The 12,571-nt window shown below is 38.3% G+C and overlaps 1 protein-coding gene across 7 annotated transcripts in view; it reads right to left on the reverse strand.

Moving 5' to 3' along the window:
• Positions 1-12,571, reverse strand: part of CAPN7 (calpain 7) — a 32,193-nt gene that overhangs the window by 3,664 nt on the left and 15,958 nt on the right. For 4 of the 7 annotated variants that reach the window (XM_062509117.1, XM_062509108.1, XM_062509144.1 and 1 more), the window contains 9 exons: positions 11,286-11,406; positions 10,874-11,018; positions 9,267-9,366; positions 7,445-7,580; positions 6,934-7,009; positions 4,601-4,746; positions 3,817-3,879; positions 1,290-1,420; positions 26-118 (listed from right to left, as the gene is read on the reverse strand). In XM_062509117.1, the coding sequence (XP_062365101.1) occupies positions 26-118; positions 1,290-1,420; positions 3,817-3,879; positions 4,601-4,746; positions 6,934-7,009; positions 7,445-7,580; positions 9,267-9,366; positions 10,874-11,018; positions 11,286-11,406 (1,011 nt within the window). The remainder of the gene's footprint in view (positions 1-25; positions 119-1,289; positions 1,421-3,816; positions 3,880-4,600; positions 4,747-6,933; positions 7,010-7,444; positions 7,581-9,266; positions 9,367-10,873; positions 11,019-11,285; positions 11,407-12,571) is intronic. The other 3 variants (XM_062509166.1, XM_062509124.1, XM_062509155.1) reach the window with 2 other exon arrangements.

Here is a 12,571-nt window from a genome sequence, read left to right on the forward strand (position 1 = left end):
CTATACAGACTTCATTAAGCGTTACCTGTAGTCACCACTGCCTCTTTTATGAAAGCCATAGGAACCAGGATCTCCCACTGTTGAGACGGTGACAAGTTCAAAACCAACACTGTATTGCCTGCAAGTGACATGACAGACTTGTTTTAGATATTTGGGTCATCAGGATTACCATGAAGAGGGCTAGTTATTAAAAATTATACAGTATAACTGAAAAGACATCTAAAAGTTTTGGCACATTGTGACAAAAACGTTAAGTCAAATTTACCATGACATGAATGTAGAATTTGGAGGAAGACAGAACTCAATTCAGGTTTAGAACGAGACTCGAGGGGAAAATGCCTGCTAGAAGCCTGCCTGCACACTCAAGCAGAATTCAAGCAGTTAAGCTTGTGACACACTCCTGTTCCACATGGCAGAGATCCTGGGGTGTGATCAGATTGCTATCAGAGGACTCAGTGATCTCAGCAGAATTTCTCATGTTGCCATACAACTTGGGACACTTCATCTGCTCCTGTTAAGGCATGTGACCACACCACTGCCCTGTCCTTCAAACTACCCAAATATGATGTGCAAGTGGAATTAAAAATGCATACAAAGAACTGCTCAATTCACGGAAACGTGCAGCCACACCTCTCCCTTCAATTCACGAGATAAGGAGTTTCCTCACAGTGGGGAGGAGAGATGGAAAAGATCTGCCATTTTGTGGGGCCCACTGTACAGCTTTGCAAAGGATAAACACTTGACTGCAGGTCAGGAGATGTTGCTATTCCAAAGTGCTGAGTACTGGTATTTTGAGTTAATCATTAATTTTGCCAAAGGAATTTGGCTTGCATAAGACTGTTTTATAGGATGTTGACATCCAGCACTTCTCCTGGCCAGCTAGTGGCAGAGTAAGTGCGTTTTCAGAAGCTTTTGAGAGCTGTAATGGTTTAGTATCTTGCCCATTAGCTCTACTACAAAATAAAAGGAATTATGATCATAATTAGTTTTAAGAAGAAGTCCTTTATACCTTCTTCCCTAGCTCTGCTCAGACCCTGAAACTAAAGAGAAAGGAAGGCTGCTGCTTTCCTCATATGTCAAGGATTTCCCTCAGTAGTGAATGTGTAGATTTAAAACACTATTGATGGTAAAGACAGACACATAAATAGTACCAAATTTGAGTCAACTCCCACACCTTGTCTTCTGGATTTTCCATGAGCTTCCCATCCTCCTCAAGGGGATACTGACAAAGCTTTATCTTTGGCATGCAATGCCTTCACTGTACTAATGAACAATTATTTTCTACAAACCTTGGCCCCCGTAATTCAATTAGCAATGGTCCATTCTTGTCTAGCTGGAATTGATAAATGGGATTATTTTTGTAGGTGTCTCTGAAGTTTCCACATCCTCCAGCACTGTGACCTTTCCACTGTCCATTAACCTGAAAGAAGTGAAAAGTACAGAAAACAAATCCTGAGGATTTGTATTGCTTATATATACACACAAACAAGACTAGAGGGTCCTCTCACTTTAGAGGTTATTGACTTCGGTGACCTCTCCTAATTTTTGAAGTGAAGTGAAACATGGGGTTAAACATTCACAAAGTCTCGTGCAGTTCCCCATGCCCCTCAATCAAAGCCTTACATCCCTGAGGCATGTACTGTATTTTTCCAGCTTACATTAAACAAGCACTGAGTGACTGTTTCTGACTGTGACAGACTGCAGCTAACAGAAGACCCACATTCCCGCCTGTCCCACGCCTGAAAAACTACACAGGTTACTTTTTTTTTTTGTCCTCAGACACTCCTCCATTGGGTTAAATGAGAAACAGAAGCAATACAGGCAGTACAACACTATTAGTGTTGTAACCTTTGCTTTCAAAGATGTCTGCCTCCAGCCCTGTCCATCACCTCTGTGCACTCTGAGAACCAGCACTGCTGTGACAAGATAAGGACAGATTCTGCAAGGATAGACACACAAAGAAAAAAAACGCTGCTCAGACTATGAGAAGCAGGCCATCTGTTTCCAAGTTCCTCTTGCTAGTCATTAAACTGAAAGGTTAGACTTGTAAGACATGCCAGGCATTCCTACAGATTTTGTAGCAGAGATCCAGCTCTCCTGTTTCCTCTCTCCTGACTCTGTCAAATCAGCAAGGGGCAGCATTTTCCTTGCAATTTAATTTCTTCACTCAATGCCCAAACCCCTCAAACATGGTAAGTATGGAAGCAAAGGGAATTTCTCCCCCTACTATACTGCTACCCAGGAACCTAAAACTGCTGTGTGCTATGGAGCTTTCTAGCCCCTTTTCCACTTCTGCCACACTTAATTCCAGGAATCACATCAAGGCTTGGTGAACTCTAGAGGTGACCACTTGAATCAAGTATAGGACATCTAACAGAACTTGTTTCCACTGCTAAACTGTGAATTAGTTCTCTGCTTGCTTTTGAGTGTGATGATTGCTAAACAATCACCAAAGAGGCATTAAATACAAGCAACTAACCTTTTGTATTCAATCCTAAAGACAGAACTGGCCTTGTATAGGTAGAACGTACCTTTCTTGGCTTTTTTTGAATACTATACAGACATGTTCAAATAATCAACCGGAGTTTTCTACATACTTAATTCTCTTTTCAAACATATTACAACATAAAATGGACATCCCTCCTCAAACAGGCTTTTCACCTTGAATGTGCTTTTGACCTCTTAAAGCACTTCCTTAAAGTAAGCCCAGTTTTTAATAACTATATAGGATAAATGATCCTGGAAGAACCAAGCAAACGATCATCCTGCTGTTCCCATGAAACTCTATTCACTCACCATTCTCTAGAACAGGCTTCAAAGGATTGTTCCAGAAACAACAGCTGGTATGGAACATTGTCTGAACTCGAGAGCCAAGCTGCAAGCCAGCATGTCCCACTGACCACACAAAAATAATGCAATCCTGGGCTTAAGGCATGAGTGTCCTAGCAAATGGACTGCTCCACTGTGGCTCAAACTCCCTTGTTTCTCTCTTGCTGAACAAGTTACTGTTTGGACAGAACACTTTGACTAGAATAGGATTCTCCAGGGTATGCATGCTAGGTACAAACCTAAGGTTAACAGCTGCTGGTTTATTCTTTCCTGAGGATTAAACTCCTAAAACACAAAAATACACGCAAGTTACTTTATCCTGTGAGCTCTTGGCTATATTTATACTTCAGCTGAAGGTGTAACTGTAGCTCATGTTGACAGCTGAAAAATGAACAGCAGCTGGCTCCAAAACTGCCTGAGCTTCTGCCTTAGTTTCAGCCAAGTTTTTCACTCTCCCCCTGTTCCTATCATCTCATGGAGCATTTCTACAGGAAATGTACAGTGGATATACTTCCTTGATCCTGTCTGGGAGTGCTTCTTCCAGTTGTTACAGACCCTTGAGGTATCTTTGCAAAATTTAGGAACAGGAAAGTGTTGTGATATTGCCATCCTAAGTTTGTGTCTTATGGTCTTGCTACTGGTGCCTTTGGTTTGGCATTGTTGATCTTGTACCATCATGCCAGGAGTTCTTCCAAGAAAATCATGCAATTCTCCCAAGGGGAAATGAGCAACACTTCTGAGGCATTTTCACTCTGCACCATTACTAGCACAACCTGATTTCTGCAGAGTGATGACTTATTAGGGTATGGGTTTTTTTAAAGGCTGGTCTGTTCTACAATGGCTTTGCAGCACGTCTACAATGGCACAGCTGCAACAATACACTCTGGTGGAGGTGGGGCAGTAATATCAAAATATATTTTAAAACCCTGTACATCTCAGATATGGAAAAGCCAAACCAGTGACTCATAAAAGAAAATATTTCTTTACCCTTTTGGAAATGGTGTAAGGTGTAGGAATCTTGGAAAAGGTGAACTTGCACAAGGAATACACCTGTGTAATAAAAGAAGCAGCAGGTCACACAACATTCATATTGCACTTTCCAACTGAAATCATGAAAAATTAAAAGAAAGCAGAATTGCCTACATAATATTTTTAGATACTTGTTCACTACATGCTTGTATTACCCATCAGATGATCTGTGTCAAACTCAAAATTCAGAATAGTCCTGGGACTAAGACTTAGTTCTACTTAATTTTTCTTAACAGCCCTGTCCCCCCTCCCAAAAAAAAAACAAACAGCCAAACAAAACCTACAAAACAAGCAAAAAACAACCTGCATTTTACTCTTTTTTTCAGTGAAAAAAAGTAAAAATCTAGCATTGATGATTATATGACTCAGAAGCTAACAGAAAAATTCAAATTCTAAGTCAAGACCTAGAGAAGTCAAAAAATCTTTAAGTCTTAACCAGGATCTAAAACAGGTTTATTTTGGATACATAGAGAGCCAGTGATCTGCCTTTACATAGATAGTTTTTTTATTTAGGAAGTAAGACAATTTTTCAGCTGATTCTGTTACTAAAACTGTACTAGTATCTTAACTGCAAATGGAGAACATTATCAAACACTTCACTCAGTGGTTGTGCTTCAGCATTCACAGCTTCCCTCCCCAAAACAGCAATATTGATTTAGAAATAACCTTTTTATCAATTTTAAAAACAAAGGATGTTTTACAGTTTAACTGCTTACACTCATTATGAAACAACAGCACATACCCTGATGGTGTAATGGATGGTGTTTTGTTTTTCATACTGGGACACCACTAAGGTGAATGTATGGGAACCTGGAGAGGTCAGCTTTATCTTGGTCAGATAATGAGGACTGTTGATCCTAATACCATCAATATAAGGAGGAGGATCAGCTGAAAAAGAAGATGAACGTTTTTCCCTGACCAAAAAATCCCCCAGCTTGATAAACTTCTAAGATTGGACTAAACAGACCCTGAACAGATGAGAGCCTCAAGATCTACCCATAAAAAGGAGTCTTAACATCAACTACTGTTTTCAGGAGACTTATATCACACATGACAAGACACAAATTCTGTGCTTGAAAGTGCAACTTAAATCCCAAGACTTGCAAGGACTGCTTACCCATCTCCCACCAATGTCACTACTCAAAGAAGACTACTGTAATTATGTTGAAATTTCAAGACAAAGATAATGGATGTTTAAGTACTCTTTGAAAATGTCTGAAGTGTCTGCTCTTTCTTCATTGGCTGGACAGTTCCAGAATGCCAGCTGCCAAAATCTTTGGCCACCTCATAAACAATGCTTCAAAACATGTTAATTCCTCAAACTAAATTACACACGCTTTCTCTCCCTCTCTCTTCAAATCCCTGTGATCACTACAAAGATGTAGCTGCATCCCAATACCAATTCACATGTGGTACTTAAAAAGATCCCACATGTTTGCTTTTACAATTAGACAGTATAATTTGTTATTTGGCCTCTAATTGGTTCTTTGCAGGCTTCTTTTAATTTCAGTGAAGCAGGACCAACTCCAGCCAATTACTTCAATAGGCCCTGGATCAGGTTCTTTTATTTTCTTCCACAAAGCAACATGAGAGGGGAAAGGATTAATATAAAACAATAAGAAGCTTAGGAATGGGAAATCTCAGCCTTGCTGCCAAAGGATTAAGCTACTTTGTTCTCATCTCATTTTAACAGATGGTTAAAAATAATACTGCAGCTTGACCAATCTATTTCCATGGAAAAAGGTTTTAAACAAGTTTGAGCTCGTGAGATCAGAAGTTTTTAAAAAAGTTTGTGTAGCAAGACAAAACATAAGAATCATTCAGGTTTTGCTACTGGTTTTCTTAGGCTGTCTCTTTCAAGCACAATTGAACAATTCTCTCTTCTATACAATTGTGCTTGGGTTTGCTCTATTAAGAACCTTTTCAGTGAGACACACATGTAAAATAAGCACATCTACCAGGAACACCAGAAGCAACTTGGGCATTTGCTTCTCCTCACAGAGAAACTCTTTCAAAAACAGATGGTGATTTGGTCAGGTGTCAACAAATCTGTCCACAGAAAAACTTGGGTTCTAGGGGAAGCTTGGATTCTGGGGGAATTGGTCAGCAGAGTAAACTGAAAAAAGATCAGATGTAAACAATGCAATGTTATTAGCCATTCCAATAGAAAAAGTCCCACAAATTCCACTCTTTGGTGAACAAAGCTTTAAAATCTACTAAGTAAGTTGTTGCATGAGCACCTACCTAAATACAAACCTGGTTCTAAAGAGGTTCCTATCTGTAAAAGCTTTAAAAAAAAAAAACAGGCCAAATCCCACTTGTTTTAGGATGCACCTTCACTGCATAGTTCCAAGGAATATTTTTAGCAATCTCTAACTTAATGGCAATAATTAATAAAAGTATGATCTTATTAGCTCCATCTTAAAGTTTCAGTCTACCCATTCAACCTGGGCATTACCTTTACAAGCTCTTTACACTCAGCCTGTGTTTCAGATCTGCTATCTCTCTTGAAATTAAGCATATTTGGCTACTTCACAGCTACAGCAAACCTCTTCTTCTCAAGGTGAAAATAATTTGGCATAAGCATTTTAAATATTCCATACCTGATACTTGGAAATCTGCTGCAGTGTTCACCTGTATTTCATAAGCTTTCTTAGGTACTTTACTGTGCCATGGGACAATTCACCCTGATTATTTTCATTTTGTGAAAGCTGTGAAATTATTTAAAGGTCTACAAATGTAGGAAATAATTATGCTATCAGAGAAATTAACACATAACATATGTTCCCTCTAAGCATTAACTAGTGCCACTGAAAATGAACAGAAAAAAATAAAGAAAATGTTACATCAAAGTAAGTGTCAGCAGGACTGTGCAGACAGCACATGTAGAATGGAATATTCCTTCAGTGTAGACTTTAAATAGGATCAAACAGAGCAAAACAATGATTTCAGAAGATTGACCTCTTAATGAGGTATCTAGTTTTAAAGCAAAAAGTGCCTTTCCTCTCCACAAAATTCTGTGTGCTTCTTCATTTATTTATAACATCAGTTACTTGACAATTAAGGTACACTAACCTGGATAGTAAACTTTTTTGCCATCAGTCTTGTAAACAACCATTGTAATGAATTCCCGATTGTGTGCAAAGTCATCCTATAAAAACAGAGCCCACAAAAAAACACAAATCAGAGTTGTGCAATTCTGTGAAACATCACAAATGCTTAATCAGAGTCAAGTACACATTCTACCATCCCTTTTGATCATCATACAATACGATCTAATATTTGTATTTACTGGGATACCCAACAGAATTATTTTTCAAATGCCTGAACTAAACAAAAATCCACTGATTTAACTTACTCAGGCCCCAGGACTCAAAAGTTACTTCAGAACCTTTACAGTGGAATAGAATCACTTAACTCAAATGTAACTGTTTCAATTGGAGGTGCATGTACCTGCTGAATCAAAAAAATTCTGCATGTACACCAGCATACACACCTGAACACAGGCAGTAATATACTAATAAGAGAAAACCATACAGAAAGATGTACAGAAGCCGAGGCAGAGCTCTCAGTGCAGAACCAGCACCTTGTCAGTGATGTGCCTGCTGAGCAGGACCCAGACGGCAGCACCACCCTGTGGACACTGCACCTCCAGCTTGTACTGAGGGTTGTTGGCCAGGCTGTAGGCATCCTTCACCGGGCCCTGCTTTGCATCCCACGTACTGAAAGTGACAGACATGTTATCAGACTGGTAAGAAACTAATTTGTGCTTTGAAACAAACTCCAAAACCTACACATATGCAGAGCATGATACTATCAGTAACAAGTTAACCTAAGTTCCAGTTTTCTACTGGAATCCATGGCAGTGGTTATATAACACAGTCACATCAGAAACACTATCTTAGAACCTTGTTTTATAAAGGAGTTCATCACAATACACGTATGATAATAAAAAAGAAAAAGACGCTAAATACGAACAGCCTGGCTGCTGACTGCAACCACAGTAAATAAAAAACAAAAAACCCCCCACACAGAAATAGATGAACCATTTAAGCAGTCTGGGCTACACAACCATAGCCATGACTGCACACATCAGTATTAAATGAAAAACACCTAACTTTTGTAACTGTAAAATCTATCTGTCTATCTGTCTGTCTGCTTCGGTTGTTTTCAAAAGCTTGCCAAAATTCTTCATTTTTTTTTTTTCTGATGCAATTTTTATTTTAAAATTTGCCCTGTTTCATGCTTAGAAGGGTGCCCTGCAGGAAGTTTTAAAGATCTTTGAGGTGCCCTACTGCAGAATCTGCCTGCTGCCTCATGAAGTGTCTAGACAAGAAAAATATTGTGAGAAAAACCAGAAAGTGTTAATGACTGAACAGAAAGTGTGACACACTGGAAACAGAAGTGTATACAGCTATTCCTAAGTCTCCTTGTCCCTCTCACACTTGTAAAATTGAACAGCATGTGTGGAAGGTTGCATTAAAGAAGCTTCAGATTATCACCATCGTTACTGTGCATTTCATGGCAACTGCCACTGTAGGAAGACAATCACTGATAACAGAAAGGACAGACAGACCAGTAGGTGAGCTCTTATATTAGCATACCCATTATCTCATCCTGATACATGACCACAGTGTATTTTGGAAATAACTGGAGCACAGAGATGGGAGGAGCCTTTACAGATAAGCTCAGCAGTCACACTGTGGATGAAGGAGCATGTGCAGAGCTAACACATGCAGGGACAGTGTGGAAGCAGTGGCAAAGTACAGTCTAGTGGAGTGGGAAAGTATAGAAACTCTTGCTTTCCAAAACCAAGACACAGATACACACACTTATCCTCAAACTGGGAGAAAAAAACCCCTGAATATAATGGATATTTGGTAAGAGATAGGTATCACATTTAGAAAACAAATCAGCAGGCAAGGAAGATTTTTATGGTAAGTACAACTGCTAAAACCCAGAACTGGTTAAACTACTCTAATGTCAGTGAACAAACCCTATAACATGTGACATCATAGGGTGACAACTCATGCTGCACAGCTCACTCGCAAGTGGCCAGATAAATTAATTCCAAATAATAACTAGGTCACTTAAGCAGTGTCTGGGCACTGCTTAGAGATGGACTGCACAAAAATCTGATTTTTATTCTGACAGGGAGATGTGGGACTGAGGTCAGAGTCTGGTTACACAACCATAGTTCCACAGCAACATCACATAGGTTGCTGAGCTCCACCAATATTATAGAAGTAGCCAAAAACAAAGCCTGGGTTGAGCAAGTGTAAAGTCAGGCTCAAAAAGGTTGGTATTCAAGCCCCTAGCTGTAACCTGGAAGAATGGGAGGAAGGAAACATCACACCAGAACATTTTCTGAGATTTTGAAACAAAAAAAAATTATCCTTTGGACCAACCTGTGAATACACGTAGATTCTTTAAAAAGACTTGGGTTCCAACTCAAATAAATAACATCATAGTACTGGCACAGGTCCTCCCAGGAAATCCAGAAAATGCCTGAAAAGGAAATACTGTTACTATTTTCTTACCAGATACCTTAATTTTACTTGTTTCCCAAAAGTCTCTTTCTAAGCAAATGATACAACTTTTATATAAGCAAACATTTCTTCAAAATGTAGAGTAATATCTGAACTGCCTAAATTGCTAAATTCAAACTTGCCCCCTAAACCAAGTTAAAGCAAGAAAAAACAAGTTAGTCTCTGCATATTATTAGTGACTTTCTGAAGCTGTCAGAATGCTTTTCCATTCTCAAGCACTAAGCAGAAGGTATGAGAAAATATGCTGTTTTGAGACATCATTAGGTGATTCTGACCTGATTTCCCCTTTCCTAGTTTCTAAAAACAAACAAACAAAAAAAATACAGTCAAAGAGGTTCCTGCAATTCAACAACATACTTCAGCAGTCATCCAGCACAATCGAGTATTCAATCAACACGTGAGTGCATTTAAATGTATTTCCAAGATACTTCATCTAACACCTATGTCACATGGTTTTGCACCCTAAATTTGCTTTATCTTTGCAAAATTCTCATGCATTTATTCTAATTCTCCATAGTTCCCTTAACTGCAACTCCAGCCAACAACAGTACCTGCAAGCCAACAAATTCCTAGTAGAATGAACATTTAAAATGGCAGCAGCCTTACAAATCATGCCTCTGACAAAGGCAGTTGCAGATCTTGCAGCACTAAAAAACAGTCATAATAACTACACAAAAACAAGAAGACCAAAGTGTAAATCCAATTAGATGGAATTACACCATTAGAATTACTAATGTAATTTCATATAAAATTTTAACAACTAGATGCTACAAATTACTTACTAAATGAATTGGTAAATAAAAACCAAGCTATTATCTCATAACTGTCACAAATCCAGGGCTGCTATTTTTATATTTGAATCAAAAGTTTTCATCAGGGATTTGCACGAGGCTTATCAATAAATGCTGTAATCTAATGGATTTGGAGGCATAGTTGTAAAAACAGTGGCACTGAAAAAAAGCACTCTCAGAGATTTGCAGACAGCAACTAGGACACAGTAAAGAGCAGAAACATCTTTCTGAAAGTAAAATGCAGCTGATGCAGCAGAAAGACTGATTTAAACACTGATAACAGTAAGCATGTTGATACATATTTAAAAATGTCGGGAGAGGAAGAAAACCACAAAAAGTCCATTCACGTATTAAAAGGCAGCATTACACAGCTTATTGTCAGAATGTTCTCTTTGCACTGAACTCCCACATACTGAGACAGCACACTTAACCAAGGAGGTAGTCTTGTCAATGAGTCTGACATACATATTTAACAGTCTAGATTACTAAAACCCCAGACAAACCTAAAATGACAGATTTAAATACACAAATACTTCCTAAACTTTTAGCCTATTTAGTTTTTAGTATTTCTTTTACTCTCCTTGTGCTTAAGCATTCCTTTCCACCTTCCTGCAGGGATACACCATAATGATCTATACTATCTGAAAAAAATAATATCTTTTAAAACCTTATTACCATTATCTATTTTCTGAGCTGTTCTGGGATCAAAGTTCAAGTATTTTTGTAAATCTGGAGTCCAGTTTCTTGTGTCATTTTCACTGTATCGTCCCTTCCAACGTAAGTGGCTCCAGGGATTTTTTAGCTGAAGAAATCGAAGTCCCTAAAAAAACCCCACAAAGTAAAATTGTCAATTCATCTTGTCATGGTAATTTTCACATATTGAAAGTGGCTTTTATGTGGAGCATGAAAACACAGAATCTGTGAAAGAAAACACAGTTTTCTGAAATTTCCCAGTGGAGTCCAAGACAAAATACAATATATTAGCCATTAGAGCAAAAAATTCAGTAGTAACCCATCAAGGGTAAACCTAGAAACACCTGTAGGTTTCAAACAGGAGTTTGAAAACACCTTCAGTTTCACTTGATACCTTATATTCTCTTATATCCAAGACTGCATATGCATGGGTTGGAACTAAACCCCACTTTTCTCCTTCCTCTTCAGACATCACCCCTGTTGCTGTTGTGATAAGGACATCTCCCTTGTGAAATCTGTTCAAAAAGAGAAAAAACAGCTTAATTAAATCTCATAAGTTGCAATCTAACATTTACCAGACACTGCAATAGCATGTTTGTACACTGCCCATTAGCATGACCCTGCTTCATAAAAACTGATATACAGGGGTTTTTGTCAGCAGAAATCACTCCTGAAAAAACTTTGAGAAAGTGGAACTAGTCTTCTTTCAGATTTAAGTATACAGTTTAAATTAAAAATTATTATTTTAATATAATTTCATATTTTCATAAACAAAACTCAACATTTATCAACTTCAAGCTCAGCCTGCGTCACTTCTAAGATACTCATCACAGATCCAGAGCAGAGCACAAATGTGGTTTCATCACCACTTAGTCAATGACTGTATATAGCAAATTATCAAGTCTGTCACACCCCCAGGATTCTGAAGAATGAGTTCATGCTTCTCTACTTTTGCAGGTGTTTATACTCAAGTTTAGTGTTCTGAATAGCAATTGTTAATTTTGGAACAATTTTGGTTAATTGTTAATTTTAGAGTTGTGAAAACATACTAACATATTTCCAGGTGTCTATGCTAAAAATCCAAGCACATACTCAGTGTCCCTAGGTAGATTACAGGATCACTGGACTATATGGATTAACACATTTCCACACTAGCACAGTGAACAACAGCAATGTTCCATTGGCTAGATCCCACCCTAACTTCAGTCACACCTTCAAATTACAAAAGCAGAACATCTGAAAAGTTGCTGACAGCTCTGAGAGCTCCTAAGCAACTGAAAAAGCACTCTTTTATTGTGGATCCAGGTGTTTCAGTCAATAGAATAACCCCCTTTTACTGCATTGAAATAGATAAGACACTGGCTGCACAAAACCTTTTTGAAATAAATCAAAGTACTTGGTATACCTGGAATTTATAACTTACAGCTGTATATTTCAACATAAGCAAAATAACAGAATTTGCTCTGGACTTTTTAAGACCATCAAATCCAACTGTTATGGTAGGTCTGAAAACCAGTGCTGCAGTTTTGAAAGACTTTTGCTGCTCCCCCAGAAGATTTACTGATGGGGCATAATCTTGTGATATGATTAGGAATACTGTATTGTATCTGCTTGCTAAGGACAGTAGATATGATATAGTTCTGGGGAACTGAGTGGAAACACAGAACACATATCCTTCTT

This window comes from Cinclus cinclus, chromosome 1 (assembly GCF_963662255.1).
Source record: "Cinclus cinclus chromosome 1, bCinCin1.1, whole genome shotgun sequence".
Lineage (NCBI taxonomy): Eukaryota > Metazoa > Chordata > Aves > Passeriformes > Cinclidae > Cinclus > Cinclus cinclus.